General features: G+C 47.7%; 1 protein-coding gene across 2 annotated transcripts in view; it reads right to left on the reverse strand.

The window, feature by feature from the left end:
* Positions 1 to 25,053, reverse strand: part of ACOT7 (acyl-CoA thioesterase 7) — a 102,385-nt gene that overhangs the window by 75,939 nt on the left and 1,393 nt on the right. The window contains exon 1 of one of the 2 annotated variants that reach the window (XM_025427322.3): positions 9,524 to 9,765. The exons of the other annotated variant lie outside the window; for it this stretch is intronic. Coding sequence (XP_025283107.1) covers positions 9,524 to 9,657 — 134 coding nt within the window. The 5' untranslated portion in view covers positions 9,658 to 9,765. Of the gene's footprint in view, positions 1 to 9,523; positions 9,766 to 25,053 lie in introns of those variants that run through there. 2 annotated transcript variants of the gene reach the window in all.

Here is a 25,053-nt window from a genome sequence, read left to right on the forward strand (position 1 = left end):
CCGGCGCCCCCACCACATCCCCTAGAAGAGGCAAGGGTGGAAAAAGTCCCTGGGGTCTTTCAGGCCCCAGAGCAGGGGTAGGAGGCGCCAACCACACCCAGACCCCAGGCTCACCTTTTAGTTGGGACAGGGAAACGAACCAGGAGAAGACTCCGAGTACAGGCAGCTGAGCAGCACCCGCTGATCCCAAGAACCCAGAGCACCCAGAGGCTGGGCAGGCAGGAAGCACAGCCAGGTCCCGCACAACCCCAGAACCCCACTGGCAAGGGTAAGGGAAGCGGCAGAAGCAGCAAGGTTGCCAGGAAATGCAGGTTCCATCATCCCTGGGGCTCTAGCCAGGAGGGAAGGGGGGGGTCATGCAGGGGCTGGACTTCCTGGCCCAGCTTCAGTCCCACCCAACATCCGGAGAGAGCAAGAACTGGAGCAGGCACAGCTGTCCTCGGCCCCATGAAGCCAGACAGCCCACCGGCTGGACACAGGAGCCGCACGCCCTCTACCACCTGATCCCTTCACGGTGCCCCCAGACAGACTCTCTGCTACAGGCTTCCTGAAAGAGAAGAAGGGGCATGTGACTGGCGGTACCTGCTCAACTGGGAAGCCATGCCCGCGGTTCGTCCTGGGTCCCCGAGAGAAGCAAGGGGGTTAGTGGTAGCCACGTCACCCCCCTCTTCCCCTCCAAAAGCACCGTCCCAACTCCCCGCCACACTAGGCTGCCCAACTGAACCAGGAAGAGGCTGCCACACCAATCCGAGGAGTCTACTAAAAGCTGGTTGTCATAGAAATCTCACTTACAAATAATGACAGTGGAGAAGTGCCTCTCTGAGCCCTTCGGCGACATCAAGAAGTCACAGGAGCGGTCTCTCAGAAGCCTCTGGGAGGCCGAAAGACGAGGGGAATGCCTGCCCGGACTTTCTCCAGGGTCTCAGGACAGAGTCAGACTCACGGTGAGGGGTCACATCAGGTGCAGAGCCCAACATCCTGCCCAGAGGGGCTGGCATGGGACACCTGTCCCCAAGACTACCTCCTAAGGCTCTAGGGGCCAGGTGGGCCACCAGAAGGGAAGCAGGTAGAGGAAGAGCCAGCCTGCCAGCCCCAGCTCTCCCCTGGCTGACACTGCTGCCCTCCCACCACACAGACCTGCCTCCCCGCCTCTCGTGGTGCCAGGCCACCAGGGACAGACCTTCCGTTTGCACTTGGTGTTGGGGGGAAAGAAGGCAAGCCATCAGAGTTGCCGAGGAGCAGTTGGCAGCCCTGTTAGAGGAGGCTGGATGTGTAATTACTTTCCTTGTGTTTAAGCGCAAGTGTTTCCTTGTGCTTCTCCAGGAATTCTGCAATCAGGGGCCAGGATGGCTGCCATGAATGGTTGAATCTGCCTGCAAGCCACCTGAGGGCACCCTGCCTAAGAACTGTCAACCTGGCTTGGCTCCTGGGCACAGGTCCGCCTTGCCCTGTGCAGCAACTCTGGCAGGTACTGTGCTCAGGAGGTCAACTTAGGACCAGCGAGGTCCAGGCAAACTCAGCCTGCAGCTTCACTCACCAAAGGCCCAGCATGTTCCCCGCTCCTGGTGGCCTCCCTAAAATACAAATTACTCCTAAAGGTACATGTGCTACTGTCTCAAGTCTTCCCACTTCTCTGTGAGAAGAGACAGAAGCAAAATTCCAGATTTTGGCCTGGAGCCATCCTGTTCACTGAGATGTCCCCCATACCTGGCACCATGCAGGACACAAAGTGCCATGAAAAGGTGTCAAATCAAAGAGAAACAGAGTGGATGGAGGCCACCACCCCGCCCACCCTAGGTCTCCTCTGGTCAGCTGGGTGCTCAGGCTGTGTGCACCTGGTCATCATCCTGCCCCTCCTCCTGCCTTCCCTGCCTAGAGAAGCCTGGGCCCACTCCCCACCCCTGTACCAAAAGGCCAAGAGCATTGCCCCCACACGCCGCTCAGGATACAGACCAACACAGTGGGTTCTGGGTGCCCTACATAAGAGGGCTATGCTCTGGCTTTGGTCAAGCCTATCTATCACCTACAGGCTGGAGAAAAGGCCCCCAAGGCCACCAGTGCAAGCACCACAGCTCTTCCCACCCCATATCCACCACCAGCGCCCCCTCCAAGCACCTCTACCCCCAGCCATCCCGCAGTTGTCTTACAGCTTGGCCTTCTCCCTAAGACAGGCCTCTTCAGCTCCCTTCCTAAACACCTTTAGGGATGTGCCTCGCCGCAGCACAAGCATGGTCTCTGTTAGTCCCTCTCGGAGCCGCAGCCAGATGGGATCCAGAGGAGGGCCTCAACCCAGATGCTGTGCCCTTTGGACTTGGTCCCTTTCATCCATGCAGGCATTGCCGCCTCCCTAAGCAACACTGACTTCTCTCTCCCCCTTGGTCCCAACCCTGGGTCTTCTGGGCACACTGCTCACTCCAAATAAGGTGAGGCCACCCCATCATCCAAACACTGCATGTGTCCATGACCTTTTCAAATTCCCTAAAATCACAGCAAACTGGAGTCAAGAAAAGATGCTGGAAATGACTTGGTTCAAGCCCCAACTTCTACCTGTGTGTAAAGCTGGCATGCAGAGGTGAGGAGAGAGGCCCCAGGCCTGTATCACACAGACCTGGGACACATAGCATTTGGCTCCTTTGGGGTGGTGTCCTGGGAGGGTGATGGGCCAGGGGAGACGCAGCCTCTGCACACTGCAAGCCCTACTGTCCTTCCTGTCAGAACACCACCCCAGTGATAAAGCAATGACTCACACACGGACAAGAACGGGGTGCAACTTGCCCCACCATGTTATTTCTCAATTATGGAAAGATCATTAAAACGCTACAGGACTGGCTTAAAGAGAAACGATTCTCACCGGAGCACCCAGGGAATCCCGAGTGATATATCTCTGATGGAGAGGCCAGCTGGCACCAGGCGGGGGATGCACAGCACGTGGTGCAGAGATGCTGGGGGGCAACGTGCAGAGAGGTAAACCCACATCAGCGACTGAGAAAACGCTAACCTAGAGAAAAGCTTTGAGACAATCCACAGAGTGAAGACCCAAATGAAGTTCTCTTCCTATTGTCATCATGAGAGGAAAGACATTTTTCAGATTTGGAACGATCCATGGGAACGACAGGCAGGGTCAATTACTTAACACCTGAATACGTGGATACACCCTAGGCCAGTAGAGCTAAGGTCTTTAAAAAAACAAAACAAAACAAAACAAAAAACAAAAAAACCCAGCAGAGACATGCAATGAGGGAAATCTGCAGGAAATGACACAGCCAAGAAAAATACCTGCAAGTCCACCCACAACTCGATCATATCAGCGATGACGGTGCCTCATCTGCCCGGTCCTGCAGCACGCTGGTTCAAGTCGGTAACAGATCTGTCCACAGGGAGCAATCCTCTCTTATCAGCCTTATGAGTAAATAATTACAAAGTGAGATAACCATAAGGTGGTTTGTTATGTCCTAAATTATCCAAGAATCATTTGAAACGATAAAACCAGACGTCCGGAAAGGTTCTCAGCAACACTATCCTAACAGCCAAAAGAGGTGGGAAGAGCCCAGGTGCCCATCACACAGAAGCAGATGAATGAAGGGCCGTCTATCCACAGGATAGGATTTGACTACAGACAGGAATCGAGTACTGATGCACACTACCACGTGGGAGAATCGTGAAATCACGACACTGAGTGCAAGCAGCCATCACGAAAGACACAGTTCCATGGATGCAAAGTATCCAGAGCAGGCCAACCCATAGAAGAAAGCCACCTGGTGGCTGCCAGGGCCTGGTGGAGGCAAACGGGAAGGGAGAGCTAAAGAGCACAGTGCTACTCGGTAGAGGGTGGAGTGGGTGGGTGGTGTTCTGGAATTAAATCACAGTGACAGCTGCACAACCTTGTGAACACACCAGGAAACACAGAACTACCCTCAAGAGTGAATGAACCCACGGGATGCGAGGTATAGCACAATACAGCTGTCCTGAAAATACCTAGGGGCAGACAGCTGTGGGGAAATAGGCCCACTCCTCCACCTCCAGAACCCTCTGCCTCGACACGGCCTCGAAACACTCTGGCTCAGGATAGGGCTCCCAGAATTTTGCCCCTAGGAAACCAGGCACAGCTGGACACAGCAGCAGCTTCAGGGCTTCTGAGGTACCCCCAGCATCTCAGCACCAGTTCTATGCCTGCAACCCCCAGAAGAGATGGGAAGGAGGCCGCACTAGGAGCCCTACCTGCCCAGTGCAAGCCAGTACCACCACAGCACTGATCAAAGCCCTTTTTCATGCCCGCAGGGCATCGGCAGTGAAGCCCGCAGTGGGCAGATGAACAGGCCCTGAGGACTTCTCCAGAATAACCGAGAGCATGGGCTAGTTGCCACTGTGGCCACCCTGAGTCTCCCTGTGCAGGGGTGCTCAGACTCCCCTGAATGTTAAGGAGGATGCCACTGAAGACAGTCAATGGCAATGGCTCTGGGGTGACCAGGATTCGACAGAGAAGGGAGAAAGGTGAGAGGGGAGCGACTCAGCCTCTACAACCACAGCCCCGCCCAACACACCAGGCATCAAACAGCCCATCCATGGGGCACAACCCATAGACCACACTGGCAGGTTCCCACAAGAGGCAGTAAGGAAATGCCCACCACAAGTGGGCCCAGGAGACACAGTCTCGGGTCTGGTCTTGGTTCTGTCATACCTGCCACTGTCCCGAAGTCAGCCATCATACCACCAGGGTCTGTTTTTCACCTGTTACATGGAGCTGAGTGCAGAGCTGAGAGCTCCTGGAAGCTGTGGCACTTTTCCTTGTCACCTGGCCAGAAAAAGGCCTGGCTCCTGCCCCTGGCCAGCTGAAGAAACCAACCAAGACACAGTTAAGAGAATAAAGAGACAAGCCAAGGACTGGAAGAAAATATCTATAAAACACGTATTTGATGAAAGACTTTTTTTTGTTGTTTTGGTTTTTTTGTTTTGTTTTTAGATTTTATTTATTTATTCCTGAGAGAACACAGAGAGAGACATGGGCAGAGGGAGAAGCAGGCTCCCAGCAGGGAGCCTGGTGCAGGACTCTATCCCAGGAACCCCGGGATTACGACTTGAGCCAAAGGCAGACGCTCAATCACTGAGCCATCCAGGTGCCCCCTGATGAAAGACTTGTATCCAAAATATAGAACTCTTAAAATTCTACAATAACAACTCAATTTGAAAATGGGCAAAAGATCCAAACAGACACTTCATGAAATAAGACATACAGATGCCAAATAAGCACATGAGAAGATGCTCAGCTTCATAAATCAGTAGAGAATTGCAAATTAAAGCCACTACACACATATTAGAATAGCCGAAATACAGAACACAGACAAAATACCAAATGTATGGAGGCTGTGGAGCCCAGGAACTCACTCACTGATGGGAATGCAAAAACGGTGCAGCCACTGTGGAAGATAGTTTGGAATTTCTTACAAAATTAACTCCACTCTTTAAGTGTATTCTATTCTATATTCTATCAGTTACATAAAAATATATGTAAAAATTTAGTAGGTACATGAAAGCAATTAAAGCAAAATCAAGTAAAAAAAAATATTGTTGGGTAGGCTGGACTAAGAGTATCAGTAATATGTTTTCCAGAGATGCAAAATCCTCAACACAATATTACCAAACCAAATTTAAAAATATATTAAAAGGGTCAATAAGCACGATCAAGTGGGATTTAATCCAGGGATGCAAAATGATTCAATACCCACAAATCAATCAATATGATACACCATATTAACACAATGAAGGAGGGATCCCTGGGTGGCGCAGCAGTTTGGCACCTGCCTTTGGCCCAGGGCACGATCCTGGAGACCCGGGATCGAATCCCACGTCGGGCTCCCGGTGCATGGAGCCTGCTTCTCCCTCTGCCTATGTCTCTGCCTCTCTCTCTCTCTCTCTCTCTCTCTCTCTGTGACTATCATAAATAAATTTTAAAAAATTAAAAAAAAAAACACAATGAAGGATAAAAACTGAATGGTCATCTCAACAGATGCAGAAAAAGCATGTGACACAATTTAATATCTATTTATAATAAAAACTGTCAAAAAAGTGGGTATACAGGGAACATACCTCAACATAATAAAGGTCATATATGACAAGCCCACAGCTAACATCATACTCAACCATGAAAAGCTGAAAGCTATCCCTCTTAGACCAAAAACAAGGCAACTCTCACCACTTCTATTCAACACAGTACTAGAACTCCTAGCCACAGCAATCGGATAAGAAAAAGAAATAAAAGGCATTAAGATCAGTAAGGAATAATAAAACTGTCCCTATTTGCAGATGGCATGATACTATATAGAGAAATCCCTAAAGAATCCACCAAAAAGGGGTACCTGGGTGGCTCAGTGATTGAGCATCTGCCTTTGGCTCAGGTGGTGATCCCAGGGTCCGATGAGTCCCACATCGGGCTCCTTGCAGGGAACTTGCTTCTCCCTCTGCCTATGTCTCTGCCTTTCTCTGTGTGTCTCTTATGAATAAATAAATAAAATCTTTTTTTTAAATAATAAATAAAAGAATCCACCAAAAAACTATTACTACTAATAAGTGATATCAGTAAAGTTTCAGAATACAAAATTAACATACAGAAATCTGTTGTATTTTTATTTTTATTTTTTTATTTTTTTTTTTCTGTTGTATTTTTATACTCTAATAATGAACTAGCAGAAAGAGAAATTAAGAAACCAATCCTATTTGGGATGCCTGCCTTGCTCAGTGGTTGAGCATCTGCCTTTAGCTCAGGCCATGTTCCCAAAGTCCTGGGATAGAGTCCCACATCGGGCTTCCCACAGGGAGCCTGCTTCCCTCTCTGCCTCTGTCTCTGTCTCTGCCTATCTCTGTGTCTCTCACAAATAAATAAATAAAATCTTAAAAAAAAAAAAAAAAAAAGGGAATCAGGGCAGCCCCGGTGGCCCAGCAGTTTAGTGCCATCTTTGGTCCGGGGTGTGATCCCGAGACCCAGGATCGAGTCCCATGTCGGGTTCCCTGCATGAAGTATGCTTCTCCCTCTACCTGTGTCTCTGCCCCCCCCCCTCTCTCTCCGTGTCTCTCATGAATAAATAAATAAAATCTAAAAAAAAAAGGAATCAAAGCCACAGTGAGATGCCACTTCACACCCACTAGGCCAGGACAGCTGCAACCCAAGAGGCAGATACCTAGCACTGATGTGGAACCCTCTGGCACTGCTGGGGGAGGGCAACAAAACAATGGCCAGGCTGGATAACACCTGGCAGCTCCTCCAAAGCTTACCTCTAGAGTAACCATAGGACCCAGCAATTCCACTCCCAGATCAACTAGTTTTACTCATACCACCTCTGACATCTGGTGTGCGGGGTTTTTTTTCTGGCTGCGTGTCCTACAACTCAATGCAGTCCTGACGCTAACCGCCCAGGGTTAGTGCAGATCCTATGTTCAAGGGCTCAATTGTCCTCACCTTGATGCCAGTCCAAGTCCCAGGCCACCTGCACTTCAGAAAAACTGGCTCTATATATGGAGTTCCTACAAAAACCTCCTCCAATTGGATAATGTGCTGGAGCAGCTCACAGGACTCAAGCAAACACTTTATTCCTATTTACCAGTTTGTTATAAAGCATATACAGCTCAGGCATAGCCAAATGGAAGAGACTCATAGGACATGACACGGAGTGGGAGTCCGGCACACCGCCCTTTCCAACACCTCCATGTGTTCAGCAACCTGGAAAATCTCCAAATTCCACTGCTGGGGATTTTTATGGAGGTCCCATTATGGAGGTACTGGTGATTAACTCAACTTCCAGCCCTCCCTCCTCCCACATCCAGGTAGGAGGTAGAACTGAAGGTTCTGACCCTCTAGCTATGCCTGGGCCATCCTGGCTACTGGCCCTCATCCTCAAGCTATCTCATGGGCTCCCAGCCACCACTCATCTCAAGAGCACACCAAAGACACTCTCATACAGGAAGTTTCAAGTGTTTTAGGAACTCTGTGCCAGGACCCAGGGAAAAAGATCAAATATATATTTATTAAGCCACAGTGGCTATATACTCCAGAGAAATAAAAACATACGCCCACACAAAGACTTGGACAGGAGTGCGCATAGCAACATTATAGATAGCAGCCAAAAGGTGGAAATGCAGCAATGTCCATCACCTGATGAATGGATACGTGAAATACGGTATGTACCCCTACAGTGGATGATGAAGGAAGCACGGCACCTGCTACAACCCAGATTATCCTTGAAAACAGGATGCTCAGTGAGAGAAGCCACACACAAAACACCAGATGGCACAATTTTACTTATTTGGAATGTCAAAAGACAAACCGATAGAGAAAGAATAGAGATTAGTGAGTGGAGGGGATTTAATAAATTAATAAAAAATTATTAAATTTATAAAAAATAAAGAAAAAAAAAATAAAAAAAAAAAATAAAAATAAAAAATAAAGCCTCATTTAGAACAGAATCGACAGGCCAGCAGGGGGCGCTCTCACACCCAACTGGTCAGCTGCAACCACATCTGGAAGAGGTCTCCACAGGTCCCCACCACATCACTCCTGCCCGACCACCCCAGTACCCCTGCGGAGGAAGAGAGGCGCTCAGGTTCAGGCATCAACTCAGCCAGTGAGAGACTGTCACAATGCAGCCAATGAGAAGCCACCACACTTCCACCTCCCAGTCTGCTCCAATGGACTTTTAGTTTACAACAGCCCTCCCAGCTCCCCCTTCCCTCTATAAAAGCAACCTCTTTGTTCTCCAGACTTGCCAGTGGTTTCACAGTAGCATGCTTGACGCGGGTTGTCATTCTCTGCTATTCCCAAATAAACCTATTTTTGCTGGTGAGGTTGTACACTTCAGTGAGTGAGTCATAGAGAACACGGGTTACGTGTCAGGAGAGCTGGTACAAAGTAGGGGGGTAATACATCCACTGAACAAAGTTTCTGTAAAAGTTTGAAATAAACACAGGAAGGCCCCGGAAAGCAGCACAAGGTGATGCTGCTGAAGATAAGCCCACCACGCAAGGACAGCTCCCCCCGCCCTGTACAAACCTGTTGGTCCAAAATTTCAGCTTGACCCCTTCCCTGCGGGGACAAGCAGAATGCACACATCCCCAGACTGCTTAGCAGCGCGTGCCCAGAGAGTGATGAGCCGGAACAGCTGTTGGCAGGCACAGTGCTTCAATCTCCACACCTGCCTCAACCCCTCCAAGGTGCCAGCTGCCCAGAGCCCGGAGCCCACCAAACCTGAAAGCCCATGTCCTCCAACAAAGCCTGGCAGGTTTCAACTGGTCCCTGGCAGAAAAGCATGCTAGATCCTCCACTCCAGATGAACATGTGAGTGGGTATGCTCCATCAAGCAGTTCACTGAACACCCAGCACTCAATTGATTAACAATAAATCCTGAGTCATGTGACCCAAGGCTCAGTCTGCCCTACGAGCTGGACACCAAGAGTGGAAGATGCCACTGCAGTGGGCACAGAAATGTCCCTGTCACCCTACCCTGGAGTGACACAGGCTCGAAACAGCAGATCAGACCTGGTTACAAAAGCCTTCGTGGAAGCGCAGCATCTCTCCCCAGGACGCTGGGAGCTCCCAGGCCCCAGATGCTCCCAGGTCGCTGCCTGCCTGGCGAGCGCACGGAGGCGGAGAGCATAGACAAGCAGCTTCATTTCACAACAAGTTTACCCAGCTGCCAGCACAGGGCTTGCTAGCAGCCTCCACTCCCGTTTCGCCAGCAGGCCTGACCAGCCCAGAGTCCTCCCTACAGGAATGCAGGTCTCCCTCTCCCGGTGGCCTCCTCCTAGGACCGCCCTTCCTCTGTCCACGGTCAAACTGGCACTTCTGCTTCCGGAAGCGTCTCACAGGATGCTTCTCTACAACCCCAGTGATGCATGGAATTCATGACTCGGGCCCTGAGATCATCGAGCTTGGCTCTCTCCTGAGCAAATGAGAGAGGGCGACAACAGGGCCACAGCCTGTCTGTGGAGTAGCAGCATGACCACTCATAAAAGGAAAACCCACTGGATGGAGTCAGTAGGTTAGAGGGGAAGCTGTGCCACTCCACAGCAATCACAGATGCTGACAAAAGAAGCTTCCAGGAAAGAATCCTCAGCTGAAATCTGGTGCATGCTGCCTCTTCCACAAGAACGCAGCCACCCCTGCAACTGAGCCAGGGAAAGGCCACCATCACCTGGAGCCCTTGCTCCTTTCTGGTGGACATCCATTCCTTCCTCTCAGGCTCCCCCCTCTGCTCCCTGATAACCCTCCCCCTTCTGTCTGTTGGACTTGCCCACGGTTTTACCACAGCTCGATTGTCCCAAATTGCAACTCTCTGCTCTTTCCAAATAAACCCATGTTTGTTGGTAAAATAACTGACTTTTGTATTTTTAAGGTTGCCATTCTTTGGGGATCAGAAGTGGGATGCAGGGGCAACCCTAGCAACCCTGAGGCCAGTAGACACACAGGTGGCAGTGCCCCCAAAGCCAGCCAGGAGGGCTTGCCGCTTCCTTGCTGACCCTGGATTGTGAAGGCAAGTTTTCTCCCACATTTCAAGTACTGCTGTCTTTGTGTTTGAGCTTGCCTGACTTCATTCAGGATCTATTTTTGGGCTCTGACCTTTCAGTGAGTACTCACTTATCTGCCCTCTGGTCTGATTTCTGTTCCTGTTCTTTTTTTTTTTTTTTTTTTTTAATAATTTTTTAAAATTTATTTATGATAGGCACACAGTGAGAGAGAGAGAGGCAGAGACACACACAGGCAGAGGGAGAAGCAGGCTCCATGCACCGGGAGCCCGATGTGGGATTCGATCCCGGGTCTCCAGGATCGTGCCCTGGGCCAAAGACAGGCGCCAAACCGCTGCGCCACCCAGGGATCCCTGTTCTTTTTTTTTATAAATTATTTTGACTTTTTAGTTGTTTTTTTTTTTAATCTTTTTTTTTTTATTCATGATAGTCACACAGAGAGAGAGAGAGAGAGAGAGAGGCAGAGACACAGGCGGAGGGAGAAGCAGGCTCCATGCACCGGGAGCCCGACGTGGGATTCGATCCTAGGTCTCCAGGATCACGCCCTGGGCCAAAGGCAGACGCCAAACCGCTGCGCCACCCAGGGATCCCTCTGTTCCTGTTCAAACTGTGTTGTGTAGGAATTTTTCTGTGTGCTCTAGAGACAAACCTCAAGGAGATGGGGTCCCCATCATCAAAACTGGGGGTGCTGTCCCCCACTTCTGGGACCACAGTTGGTTTTATGTTTAAAAACTATAATCCCTCCTCATGAGCATTTTTTTTATGAGCACTTTTTTTAAAGATTTTATTTATTTACTTGACACAGAGAGAGAGAGCACACACACAAGCAGAGGGAACAACAGAGGGAGAGGGAGAAGTGGGCTCCCCACTGAGCAGGGAGCTCAACACGAGGCTTGATCCCAGGACCCCAGGATCATGAGCCGAAGGCAGATGGTCCTCCGACTGAGCCACCCAGGCACCCCCCTGCCATGCACACTTCTAACTAAATGGACCAACTTAACCGAATGTAATTTAGAACTTCTATGGCCATTATGGGAACTTTTAATCTCCCCAAACTTACTTTCTCAAACTAAACTGGACAGCCATGGCTCTAAAACCAGGACACCTACTGGTATCAGTACTTTGAAGGTCTAGAACATTATCAGGAATCTAGAAATGCTTCTGCAAAATACACTTTCTGGACGTGATTCTTGATCTCAGGGTCATGAGTTCAAACCCCACAATGGGAGTAGGGTTTACTTAAATTAATAAATAAAATCTTAAAAAAAAAAAAAAAATGGACACAGAGGCTCCTGAGGTCTCCTCTTCCCTTTCCCATCTTCTCTGTCTCAGGACATGCCCCAACCACATCCAGGGTCCCACCACCTCCTACCTTCCTCTTCCTCTGAGTCTCTCTTGAACCTATTAAAATGTGCCCCTTTGAGACACCTGGGTGGCTCAGCAGTTGAGCGTCTGTCTTTGGCTCAGGGCCTGATCTTGGTCCAGGGATTGAATCCCACATCGGGCTCCCTGCGAGGAGCCTGCTTCTCCCTCTGTCTATGTCTCTACTTCTCTGTGTCTCTCATGAATAAAAAAATAAAATCTTAAAAAAAAAAAGTGCCCCTTTAAAGGTAAGTCTTAGGATCCAAATAAAGCCCATATTTCTTACCTTCTCAGACTAAGGCTGAATTCTGACCCACAATTTGAGTTTCCTAAAGTGACTTGAGGACCTGCAAAGGTAAGCTACAGAATCTTTTTTTTTTTTTTTAAGATTTTTATTTATTTACTCATGAGAGACACAGACAGAGGCAGAGACATAGGCAAAGGGAGAAGTAGGCTCCGTGCAGGGAGCCCAATGTGGGACTCGATCCAGGGTCTCCAGGATCACGCACTGGACTGAAGGCGGCGCTAAACTGCTGAGCCACCCGGGCATAAGCTGCAGAATCTAATAGTCATTCAAACCTTACCAACTTGCTTTCTCAGATTTATATCAACTAGTCCACAGGCTCACAGGTGAGTACCAAGCCAAACATGAGAGGCAACTAGCCGAATGGGAATATCCTGAAAGAAAGAGACCCCCAACTTGCAGCAAGATGCTAGAACACTTGCTGGAAATCTCCATGGGGCAATTATAGCAGCCTGCTGATGGGAACAGAAGTCAGGCTTGCACACAAGACTGGTGAAACCTGTTCATGACCATTATAATCAACTCCAAATTGCCTTTAAAGAAAATTCTGGTCATCCTTTAAATGTTGAATCCACCTGGGGAGCATATGACTAAGTTTATGAACAGGCGGAACTGGGATTTTTCTTTGAGTTAAAAGGAGTAGGATGAGGGACACCTGGGTGGTTCAGTGGTTGACCATCTGCCTTTGGCTCAGGGTGTGATCTCAGGTCCTGGGATAGAGTCCCGCATCAGACTCCCCACAGGGAGCCTGCTTCTCCCTCTGCCTAGGTCTCTGCCTCTCTGTATCTTTCGTGAATAAATAAATAAAATCTAAAAAAAAAAAAAAAAAAGAAAAGTAATAGGATGAAATGGAAACTATGTCCACTCTAAATTTAGCTAATCTGGCAAACCAGCTCACTTGTATCCACGAAACTCTCCGTTTTCAACTCCAGCAGATGAAGGTCCTAAATAAAACCAAAACCTCCTAGTTTCTGCTATTATGGCAAAAAGCCAGGACATTGGAATAAGGCTGCTACCATTTTTAAGTAGGCTCCGAGCCCAGCATGGAACCCAACACAAGGCTTAACCTCACAACCCTGACGTCAAGTTGAGCTGAGATCAAGAGTCAAGACACCAAAAAAAAAAGGTCTAGACACCTAACTGACTGAGCCACCCAGGTGCCCCAAGACTGCCACCATCTTTTTTTTTTTTTTTTTTGTATTTATTTATTCATGAGAGACACAGAGAGAGAGGCAGAGACACAGGCAGAGGGAGAAGCAGGCTCCATGCAGGGAGCCCGACATGGGACTTGATCCCCGGGCTCCAGGATCACACCCTGGGCTGAAGGCAGTGCTAAACCGCTGAACCACTCGGGTTGCCCGCCACCATCTTTTTTTAAAGAGCTTTATTTATTTGAGAGAGAGAGAGAGAGAGAGAGAATGACCAGGGAGAGAGGCAGAGACAGAGGAAGAAGGAGATACCCCGCTGAGCAGGGAGCCCAATATGGGGCTTGAACACAGGACCCTGAGATCACGACCCGAGCCAAAGGCAGACACTTAACTGACAGCCACCCGGGCGCCCCAAGACTGCTACCATCTTGAGCACTATGGGCCCCTGCATCCCCTCCAGCCAGCCTAATTCCCAACGTTGGAGCTCTGAGAAACTACAGAGGCCCCCGACACAAGCCACTGCTTGACAAGAGCAAGCCATCTTGTTCTCTACAGGAGGATTATCCAGGACCTCCAAGCAAAAAACAACATGGTTATCTCTCAGCATCCTGTTGCTCCTAACCCCTGTATGTTGCTGACATTTGTTCCCAGAAAAAGCAAGTTTTTTACTGCACTTGATCTATGCAGTGCATCTTCAGTATTCCAGTTAATAAGGAGAGCCAAGATCCTTTTGCTTTCACTTGGGAAGAACGTAAATACATTTGAACAGTAATGCCCCACAGTTTCACAGATGGTCCTTGCTTCTCATAAACCTTAAAACATAATTTGGATGATATACAATTTTCTGTAGGCTCTACTTATTATAATACATAGATGATCTGCTTCTTCACTGCCCTTCTCAAACCTCTTCACAAGAAGACAGCATCCACCTGTTAACACTTTTGGCCTTAAAGGGACATAAAACCCCAAAGAAAAACTGCAGTTTGCTAAAATCAGGTTTGATACTAGGAAACCTGATCTCAGAACAAGAACTACGTTAGAATCCAGGTAGGCTTCCTGAACTTCCCAAAACCTCAAACTAAGCTCCAATTACAAAGTTTTCTTGAATTGGCTGGTTAGTCAAAATTGGATGCCAAACCTCTCTTACGGCTCAATCTATACATGTTTTACTAAAAAATGAAAGATCAAGGGCTCCTGGCTGGCGGAGTCTCAGTAGAACATGCGACTCTTGATCTTGAGAACATGCTCAAAGCCCTACATTGAGCACGGGGCCTACTATAAATATGAAAGTAAAAGTTAAAAAAATGAAAGATCAGGAAAACACAGCTTTGGGGCCTTTAGAAGAGCCTAATAAGACCCCTGCCCTCAGATATCCTAATAATTAACTTCTCTTTTTCCTCTCCATAAATGAGAGGGAAAGGAATGCCTTAGAGCACTCACCCACAAAAACAGGGACCATCGTCCAGACCCTGTGGCAGAGGAAAATCCCCTCTGCTTCACAGCCATTCCTGCCACCAATTACCCTGTTAGTTAAGGCCACTGAAGAAAGAATCACAGGATCCCCTTTAACCATCCTTGTGTGTTGGTCAAGGGTAAAACCACATTTATACCAATGCTCAGCACACCATGGCTCATGACTTTGGAATGTTGGTTAACAGTGAGGTTTCCTTACCTTGAATGGGAATAGAATTAAAAATGGTCCCATCTACAAAATTTATCAGATGCCACACTTTTGCTGGCTGCTGTGGCTATGATTAAGGCTCCTCAGGATTCCAGATGCAACTCCCTGGAGACCAAAAGAAATCACCTCGCTGACATTTCTCCCGAAAATGATGCCATCAAGAAAACCAACAGCCAAGTCTCTGTCGTGATCCAAAGGGATGTTGTTCCAGATGATAATTTGGAAAAATCGATGAGATATCCCACAATTGGCCCCAGAGAAGGAAAAACAATATTGGAAATCTAAACATTGTGGGATCAATAAAAAGAGAGAACTCTGGTTTTGGACCTAATAACAATCTGGCCCTCCTGGAAATTCTAAAACTCCCACCACTCATCTCTGTACATCCACTAAACCACTGGTCCACTGACAAAATGATAGTGCTCATGAACTAATATTGGTGAAGAATTTTGTTTTTTGGAGGAGAAATATTAACAAGCCTGCAAAAAATGCCTACTTTACTTACCCACCAAAGTGCAATCTGGGGAAACCTGCTCACACAAATGGATGTTAAACAGCTTTGCCTGTCTCATAAATACGTGTTAGTCACAATTCATACATTTTTTCACTGGCCTGACCCTTTCCCTTATGGGCAGCACACTACTTCTTCTGGGGTTAAAATTCTGTTCAAAAAGATTATCCCCACCTGAGTAGCTCCTCTCAAACTTCTTATTGATCAAGCCACTGCTGGGTGGCTCAGCGGTTAAGCGTCTGCCTTGGGCTCAGGACATGATCCTAGAGTCCCAGGAAGGAGTCCCACATCGGGCTCCCTGCATGGAGCCTGCTTCTCCCTCTGCCTGCGTCTCTGCCTCTCTCTATGTCTCTCATGAATAAATAAATAAAATCCTTTTTAAAAAATCATCTTAAAAAAATAAAAATTAAAAATAGCCATATTTTGTAGAACCACCATTTTACCAACCATTCCCAAGATAAAAAACCTTAAGCATCACATTGCAACCTGGAGATCTCATCTGTTGGAAGAGTCACCTCCACAAAGACTCTCCAACATTGCTGGAAATGCCCTTCTCAGGCACTGGTACCCAGCCCCTGTGCCACCAAACTCCAAGGAACAGACTCTTGGATTCACACAACACATCCAGAGGAAGGAACAAACCCTGACTGACCAGCACACCAGCTGGTGACCTGAAAGCAGAGGCTTCCCAGGCGTGAAGCAGATGGCATCTGACGAGACAGCTTTCCTCGGATGTCTGGACCAGGTCTGTGTGCCTTCTCCTCGCTGTTTGGTTCTACTCTTACTTTCATGGAAAGATAATGCCCTCGTTCACATTTCCCCAAGCCTCTACAAAAAAGGGAAACTTTTTTTTTTTTTTTTTTTTTTTGGATTATGGCCTTTTTCAGAAACAGCCTCATCATGATCCCATGACAAGTTAGTTTTCAGTTGCTTTTTCTGAAGGATTAGAAGATTCAGGAGTCACAGGAGTCTTTCACCTCAAGTATTATTTGACTCTGGGTTCTTACCCAAACTCATAGTCTCTGAATTTGCAACCTTATAGGCTGTCTTAATGAATAATATTTGTTTTCCAAGCAGTTATTTTGAGATAACAATGCTGCTTTAATACATCTTTGAAGTTTTACTATTTTGCCAAAAAGTTCATTAGCTATTACTTCATGCTTAGACCTGCTCTGTACCATCCCAAATGTCCTCAGATAATTCTTTCCGTGGTACTCGCTATCCTGCTCTTTTTTTTTTTTTTTTTAAGATTTTATGTATTTATTCATGAGAGAGAGAGAGAGAGAGGCAGAGACACAGGCAGATGGAGAAGCAGGCTCTATGCAGGGAGCCTGACGTGGGACTCGATCCTGGGACTCCAGGATCACACCCTGGGCTGAAGGCCATGCTAAACCGCTGAGCCACCCGGGCTGCCCTCGCTATCCTGCTCTTGTGGCCACTCTCAGCAGTGACTTCCAGGAGGCATACAGGACTCCGGCTTTGCCTCTGTAGGGAGAATTTCTTCCTCTAAGTCAGAGTAAGTACCAATACATATTTTCAGTTGGCTACTTTCAGACCTCCAGTCCTAGTACAGAACCAACCCATACAACTTGGAATTGTTGTTACTTCTTCTGCTGTACAAATACTTTAAGTTTCGTGTTTCATTGCCTGTCAAACTTCTGTAAAAATGATACTCAGTAAGGAGATGATCTCCAATGCTCATGGTCTTGATAAATATGTAGCATGGATGGAAGTGCCTGGGAGTCCTTCCTCCTAACTTTCCTTGTTCCTTAAATGTGGTCTTACATGGTTTCCAACTGCCACGCACTTCCCCTCCAAGATAGGACATGCCAACCAGGAGATCCTTCCTGGCACTGAGGGACAAAGCCACTGAATAACAAAACCTTGACTCTTGATCGGCAATGCTTTCAGAGAAAGAGCTTGATCAAAAACAAAGCAGGGGCAAGTGCGTGGCTCAGCCAGTTAAGTATTCAACTTGATTTCAGCTCAGATCATGATCACAGGGTCCTGGGATCGGCAAGGAGTCTGCTTGAGGATTCTCTCCCTCTACTCCTCCCCTGCTCATGTACTTTCTCTCTCTCTCAAACAAATAAATATATAAATCTTAAAAAAACATGGGGTGCCTGGGTGGCTCAGTCGGTTAAGTGATCATCTCTCAATTTCAGCTCAGGTCATGATCTCAGGATTGTGAGATGAAGCCCCGTGTCAGGTTCTGCACTGGGCGTGAAGCCTGCTTGGGATTCTCTCTCCCTCTCCCTCTGCCCCTCTCTCCCCTAAAAAAAAAAACCCAAAACAAAAATGGCATGAAAATTAATAAGGCAAAACTAAGTGGAGTCAGGCTAGAAGGGGGATCCATGGCATTCGATATCAATTCCAGGAAGCACTGCCAATTACAGACTTCCAGAGAAGAATCATTGATAGGAAAGAATCATTAATTAAGGGCCCCAATGGAAAAAGATGTACATTGAATTTTTATAAGAAATCAACTACCCCTGCAGCTCAGCCAATGAGAAATTGTCATCACCAACCTCTCATTCAGAACCACCCCTCCTGATCTCCTTCTCCATAAAATAATGTTCCTCTCCTCTGTTTGTTGGCCTTGCTTATGGTCTTTCCACAGCTTGCATGTCCTGAATTGCAATTCTCTGCTTTTCCTGAATAAACCCAGTTTTGCTGATAAAATAATTTTTATTTTATTTTTTTTAATTTTTTATTTATTTATGATAGTCACACAGAGAGAGAGAGAGAGAGAGAGAGGCAGAGACATAGGCAGAGGGAGAAGCAGGCTCCATGCCGGGAGCCTGACGTGGGATTCGATCCCGGGTCTCCAGGATGGCGCCCTGGGCCAAAGGCAGGCGCTAAACTGCTGCGCCACCCAGGGATCCCTAATTTTTATTTTTAAAGTTAACAGGAGGGGGATCCCTGGGTGGCGCAGCGGTTTGGCGCCTGTCTTTGGCCCAGGGCGCGATCCTGGAGACCCGGGATCGAATCCCACGTCGGGCTCCCGGTGCATGGAGCCTGCTTCTCCCTCTGCCTGTGTCTCTGCCTCTCTCTCTCTCTCTCTGTGACTATCATAAATAAATTTAAAAAAAAAAAAAAAAAAAAAGTTAACAGGAGGAAGTGGGTGGAGCTGTGGGCAAGACGGCCAAGATTCCCATCTCCACGACCTATAAGCCTCTAACTCCCATCAGGCCAGACCAGGCCTCCAGCAGGGATGAGCAGCTCCACCTGGACTGGAAAGCTCTCTGCATGGGAGGTGTCGTCCCCATGGGAGGCTGCCAGCCCTGTCCCAGGGGTCCTGGGACAGCAGGGTAGCTGAGGAAAAGTATGCATGCACACAGTGGGAAATTCCCATCCCTACTTTGGACAGGGGCTCTCAAGCTCCAGTGGAGCACTGAGGGAGATGCGGATTTCTGGCCCTGGCCCCCAAGACGAAAAAGCAGTAGGTCTGGAATATGGACTCAAGAGGCTGTTTGCCTTTTCATTCTTTTTTTTTTTTTTTTTTTTAAGATTTTATTGATTTATTTGAGAGAGAGAGCAATTGAGTGCAAGCGATGAAGGAGCAGAGGCAAAGGGGGATAACCTTCAGCAGACTCCCCATTGAGCATGGAGCCCAAATCAGGGCTTAATTCCAGGACCCTGAGATGACAACCTGAGCTGAAACCAAGAGTCAGACACTTAACTGACTGAGCCACACAGGCGTCCCTGTCGTTTTATTCTCTATTGTGGAAAACATCACTTACAAGAGCAGGGAGAAGGAAATGAATCCCTGAGTCCCCACCAAACAACTCCACTGGTCAATTCTGGTTTCAGGTGACATGTTTCCTCTCTACTCCCACTCACTCCCTCACTGAGTTTAAACAAATCTCAGACATCACAGAACGGCATTTATAAGTATCTCAGCATTCCCTCTAAAAGAGAAAGACCAGGGACGCCGGGGTGGCTCAGCGGTTTGGAGTCTGCCTTCAGCCCAGGGCGTGATCCTGGAGACCTGGGATCGAGTCCCACCCACATCGGGCTCACTGCATGGAGCCTGCTTCTCCCTCTGCCTGTGTCTCTGCCTCTCTCTTTTGTGTGTGTCTCTCATGAATAAATTAAAAAAATTTTAAAAATAAATAAAAGAGAAAGACCCCATTTAAAAACAGAACCACAAGGGCGCCTAGGTGGCTCAGTCAGTTAAGGGTCTGCCTTTGGCTTAGGCCATGATCTCAAGGTCCCAGGATTGAGCCCCATGTCGAGCTCCCCGCTCAGCAGGGAGTCTGCTTCTCCCTCTCCCCCTGCATGTGGGTCCATGCTCTCTCTCAAATAAATAAAATCTTAAAAAAAAAAAAAAAAACAGAACCACAAAACAATTATTCCACCTAAAATATAACACCAATTCCTTAGTGTCGTCAAGTACCAAGTGAGTGTTCAAGTTTCCCCAATGATGTCCTAAAAGTTTTGAAATCCACATTTGTGGACTGTATTCACAACCACCAACAGCTAGAAAGTTCTCAGATGTTGCCTGACTGGTGAAAAGAGAAACAAAGCACAGGTAATATAACAGGGCGGTAAGAAAGAAGCACAGCACATACAGCAAGTGGTGCTCACAAGGACAGTGCCAAGTATATGATTCCATCCCCGTGAAATTCTAGAAGAGGCAGAAACCAGAGTGATAGGAAAGCAGACCTGTTTACCAGGGGTCGGGGCTGGGTAATGAAAACATCCTATGTCACAGTTGTGATGGTCATTCTGCAGGTGTACACATTTGCTAAAACTCAGTGAGCTGTAGGCTTAAAACAGGTGCATACTGGGGCACCTGGGTGGTTCAGCTGACTGAGCTTCTGCCTCCAGTTCAGGTCGTGCCTGGAGTCCTGGGATGGAGCCCTGCATCAGGAATCCCTGCCGCTCCATCTCCCTTTGCTCTTCTATGCTCTCTTTCTCTAAGTAAATAAGTAAAATCTTAAAAAAAAAAAAAAAAAAAAAAGGTGCATATTATTGTCTGTAATCATTATCTCATGAGGTCATTTTTTAAAAAGCATAACTACAATGATCTCACCTTAAAAAACTAGAAATTCCTTAGTATCTTTTAAGTTTCAAAGGACTATATCCGAGTTCCCCCAAGTATCTCAGAAATGTTTTAAAATCTGCATTTTGTTGATTTTCTACTCAAGTGTAATTTGCATGCAGAACATGTGCATTTGTAACAAGCTGTCTCAGTTATTCAGATGTAGGTGGTCCGTGGGGAGGAGGGGATTGACCACATAATGTGTCCTCCTCCCGAGAACACCTCTGGCAGGGAGACACAGTGGACCTAGAGGCACACAGTGTGTCCACGGGGGCTGGGTCCCACCTGGATAAGCCCCCAGCACAGGGCTAAGAACATCGAAGACCTCCTTTAGAGTGGCGTCAGGGGCCGGCAGGGGGAGCTCTCACACCCTGCAGGCCAGCCAGGAAAAGCAGCTCTTTGCAAGTGCATTGGCGGTAGATCCTACTGTACCACCCCGGGAGCAGGAAGCAAGCTTTCCTCTTCCCCTGGCAACAGCCCCAGCCAGTGGGGGACTGTCACAACTCAGCCAAAGAGAAGCCACTACACTCTGAACTCCCAGTTTGCTCCAATAGACTTATGGTTCCCACAACCCTCAGAAGTTCCCCCCTCTCCAATATAAAACAGCATTCCTCTCCTTTGTTCTCCAAGCTTGCCTATGGTTTTGCTATAAGCTTCCTTGCCCTGCAATTCCTGAATAAATCTTTTTTTTTTTCTGGTAAAATAACTGGCAATTTTATTTTTAAGATTAATAGGAGAAAGCAACCTCTGGCCAGACTGAATGTGGGGAGCTGATGGGCTGTGGTGCCAAGCTACCTGGCTCACTTATGGGGGAGGCTGGGCAGTGGGTGAGCACAGCCTACCCAACCATAGGCTCCTTGGGCTGCAACGATTGTGCCTTTTCCCAGAGCCTCTCTGTCCTGGCAAGAAGGGAGTTAGCACTGGTTTCTGTAAATCAGATTCAGTGTTTTCATTATTTCCACTGTAAATCCAAACACAGAGTCCAAGGGGAAAAAAATCTAACCCATTAACATACTAGAATTCAGGTCCTTTCCACTAATATTTTGGCTACTAAATGCCACATCTACCAGATGCTGTGTCTCCTAGGGGCCAGACACTACTCCAGGCATTCCCCACACAACAGTGAACAAAGCAGTTCCTAACTCAAGGCATTTCTGAGCAGATTTGCATCTAAGAGCATGCAAACAAAAAACCCCAAGCAGACCTCACACACTTACCTACAAATAAAGAATTCCTAGATTATCCACACCGAGCAAAGGGCAAAGTCCATACCAAGGTCCACCTCCATTAACTAGGTGGTTTGAGAGCCAATTGCAGTCCCCAGGGAGCTTCTGAAACCTTTAGGAAATCCTTCCTCTCATAAGCCTGCCACAAATCCCAATTTCTAAATCCCACTACATACTATACTGGCCCACAATGTAGCCACAGGTCAGAAGAGACTATCAATGTTTACATTCAAATAAGTTTTTTTTTTAAGATTTTATTTATTCATGAGAGACACAGAAAGAGAGAGAGGCAGAGACACAGGCAGAGGGAGAAGCAGGCTCCATGCAGGGAGCCCGATGAGGGACTTGATCCGGAGACTCCAGGATCACGCCCTGGGCCAAAGGCAGGCTCTAAACCAATGAGCCACCCAGGATGGATCCCCCATTCAAATAAGTTTAAATAAATGCAATTAAAAATCCAGTTTCTTCAGGGCAGCCCCGGTGGCTCAGCGGTTTAGCACGGCCTTCGGCCCAGGGCATGATCCTGGAGACCCGGGATCGAGACCCACATCCGAGCTCCCTGCATGGAGCCTGTTTCTCCCTCTCTGCCTGTGCCTCTCTCTCTTTCTCTCTCTCTCTGTGTGTCTTTCATGACTAAATAAATCTTTAAAAAAAAAAAATCCAGTTTCTCCACGTCTGGCCACATTTCAAGCACTCAGTGGCCAGTGACTAGTGGTTACCATATTGGACTGTACAGACATGGACCATTTCTATCACTGCTCCATGAAGCCTAACTCTCCAACAACCTGTTACAAGACACATCCTTGAACTTTATTTCAGTAAACACTCGGGGGCTGTTCTTAGGGGCCCACACTGATACCATAGTTAAGTCTCACAACCAAATATAAACTTCAGCTTTGGTAAACAGAGGAAAAACTATAGCAACAGGGACACCTAGCAGGGAATAATCCACCAGTAGCCTTCAGTTCCTGGTCAAGGCCCAAGGGCTGCCCTTGACCAAGTCCTTAACCTCTGAGGGCCTCATTTTCACCATCTGTAACATGACAGAGCTGGACTGGGGGCTCCCTAAGGGTCCTTCCAGGTCTGACATTCTAGAACTCTGAGTCCAACAAAGAAAAATGTAATCTACTAACTAAATGTTTATTAACATTACTTACTTCGGGCTCCCAGCATGGAGCCTGCTTCTCCCTCCTCCTGTGTCTCTGCCTCTCCCTCTCCCTCTCTCTCTATCATAAATAAATAAATAAATAAATAAATAAATAAATAAATCTTTAAAAAAAGAAAAGGGGGGGATCCCTGAGTGGCTCAGTGGTTTAGCGCCTGCCTTTGGCCCAGGGCACGATCCTAGAGTCCCAGGATAGAGTCCCACGTCAGGCTCCCGGCATGGACCCTGCTTCTCCCTCCTCCTGTGTCTCTGCCTCTCTCTCTCTCTCTCTCTGTCTATAATAAATAAATAAATAAATATTTAAAAAATAAATAAATAAACATTACTTAAAAATAAACCAAAATAAATAAAGAGAAAAAGCTCTTCTAAGACTTTAAGTGCTGTCCTGGACCTGTAACCTAGGGCTAGGTCAAAAGGTAGAGGAAATGACATCCCACAGTGGCCGCCCATCCAAAGTTCAGGTTCTCATAGGTAAATTGCCCTCTTTGTGAGCCCATTTTCATAAGCACCATGTCCAGCAGCATGCCAAAGATTGTAATCCCCACAGCCACCCTCAAGGAGGCATTATCATCTCCACTTCACAAATAAAAGAGCGGAGGCCCAGCAAGGTTTAGGAACGTGCCTAAAGCCATGAGGCAGAGAGCTAGGATTTGAATCCAGGCCCCCTGAGCCTGTGTTCCACTTTTTGGACAAAAAGAGCTCCCATTTACTTACACAGTGCCAGCCAAGCACTGCCAAGCACTGGATACACTTTCTTTAACACCCAGAACCACCCATGAGAAAATGGGACACTGAAAGGCCAGGCAGCTTCCAAAGGGGCAGAGGCTGAATTCATTTAAGTAATGCTAATGTTTATTTAGCAGATGACATTTTTTCCTTGTTGGACTGCGGAGCTGCTTCTAACCACTGCCTACCCCAGCCTTTCAAGCCCCATCCCTCCAACACCTCCTTCAAAACTGAGCATGAAAAAAAAAAAAAACCTGAGAGCATCTTAATTATCTAGGATGATGGAGAGTCTGGCATCCTTCCCTGCTGCCCTGTGAACCTTCCAAAAGTGGGGACCAAATTTTCCACGTTGGTCAGTGTCCCTCCATGGCACTTTGCTCCTTGGAGGCATCCAGTGAAACTTGTTAAATTCATGGGCTTGGCTGTCTTTGGCCAGGAGGCTCCTCTTTCAACACAGGGTATCAGCTTAAATGTCCTTAAAGGGCTCCCCACCCTGCTATGTCCACTCTCCAATGTCCTGTAGTTTCTCCAGGCCAAGCCCTTGTGAGCCTGGCCCTCAGCACAGCCCCACCCCGACACCCTTTGGCAGTCATGCTGGGCACATGACGCTCACCTCAGCCAGGCATCCTGCCCACTTGTTCCAAGGCCACTCAGAGACAAAATGCAGTTGTGAATATGCCAGAGGCAGTGTGGTACACACCATGGGTACACACATTTGTTTGTGCACACACAGAAGTGCCTAAAGCTACCCAAGAACCATTAACTATTAGAAGGTGGCTTAACAAAAGATAACATGTACAAACTGGGTATTCATCATACTGATGAAGTAAATAAAAGCTTGGCTTTCCGGGATCCCTGGGTAGCGCAGCGGTTTAGCGCCTGCCTTTGGCTCAGGGCGCGATCCTGGAGACCCGGGATCGAATCCCACATCGGGCTCCTGGTGCATGGAGCCTGCTTCTCCCTCTGCCTGTGTCTCTGCCTCTCTCTCTCTCTCTGTGTGACTATCATAAATAAATTAAAAAAAAAAAAAAATTTAAAAAAAAAAAAAAAAAAAAAAAAGCTTGGCTTTCCATGTGTAGACTGAAGTCAGTATCTTCTTTTTTGAAAGGGAGTGCAGAGGAAAATATATAGGTCTGGATACAGCTCACCTGGCAGGAGCTACCCTCAGGTCTTGTGGTTGGATGAACTTAGAGAGACACTGGGTCTTCCAGAGCCTCAATTTCCTTCCTCACTTCACAGAGGTGAGATCCCTGCCATCCTGCCTCTCAGGGAAGTTGGGCAAACCCAATGAGACAGCAGATACACAGGCCTTTTGCAAACACTGACTGCCAAGGTCACCTGACCAATACAAGGATCCAAGGCCCCGACTCCAGG

Source organism: Canis lupus, chromosome 5 (genome assembly GCF_003254725.2).
Source record: "Canis lupus dingo isolate Sandy chromosome 5, ASM325472v2, whole genome shotgun sequence".
Lineage (NCBI taxonomy): Eukaryota > Metazoa > Chordata > Mammalia > Carnivora > Canidae > Canis > Canis lupus.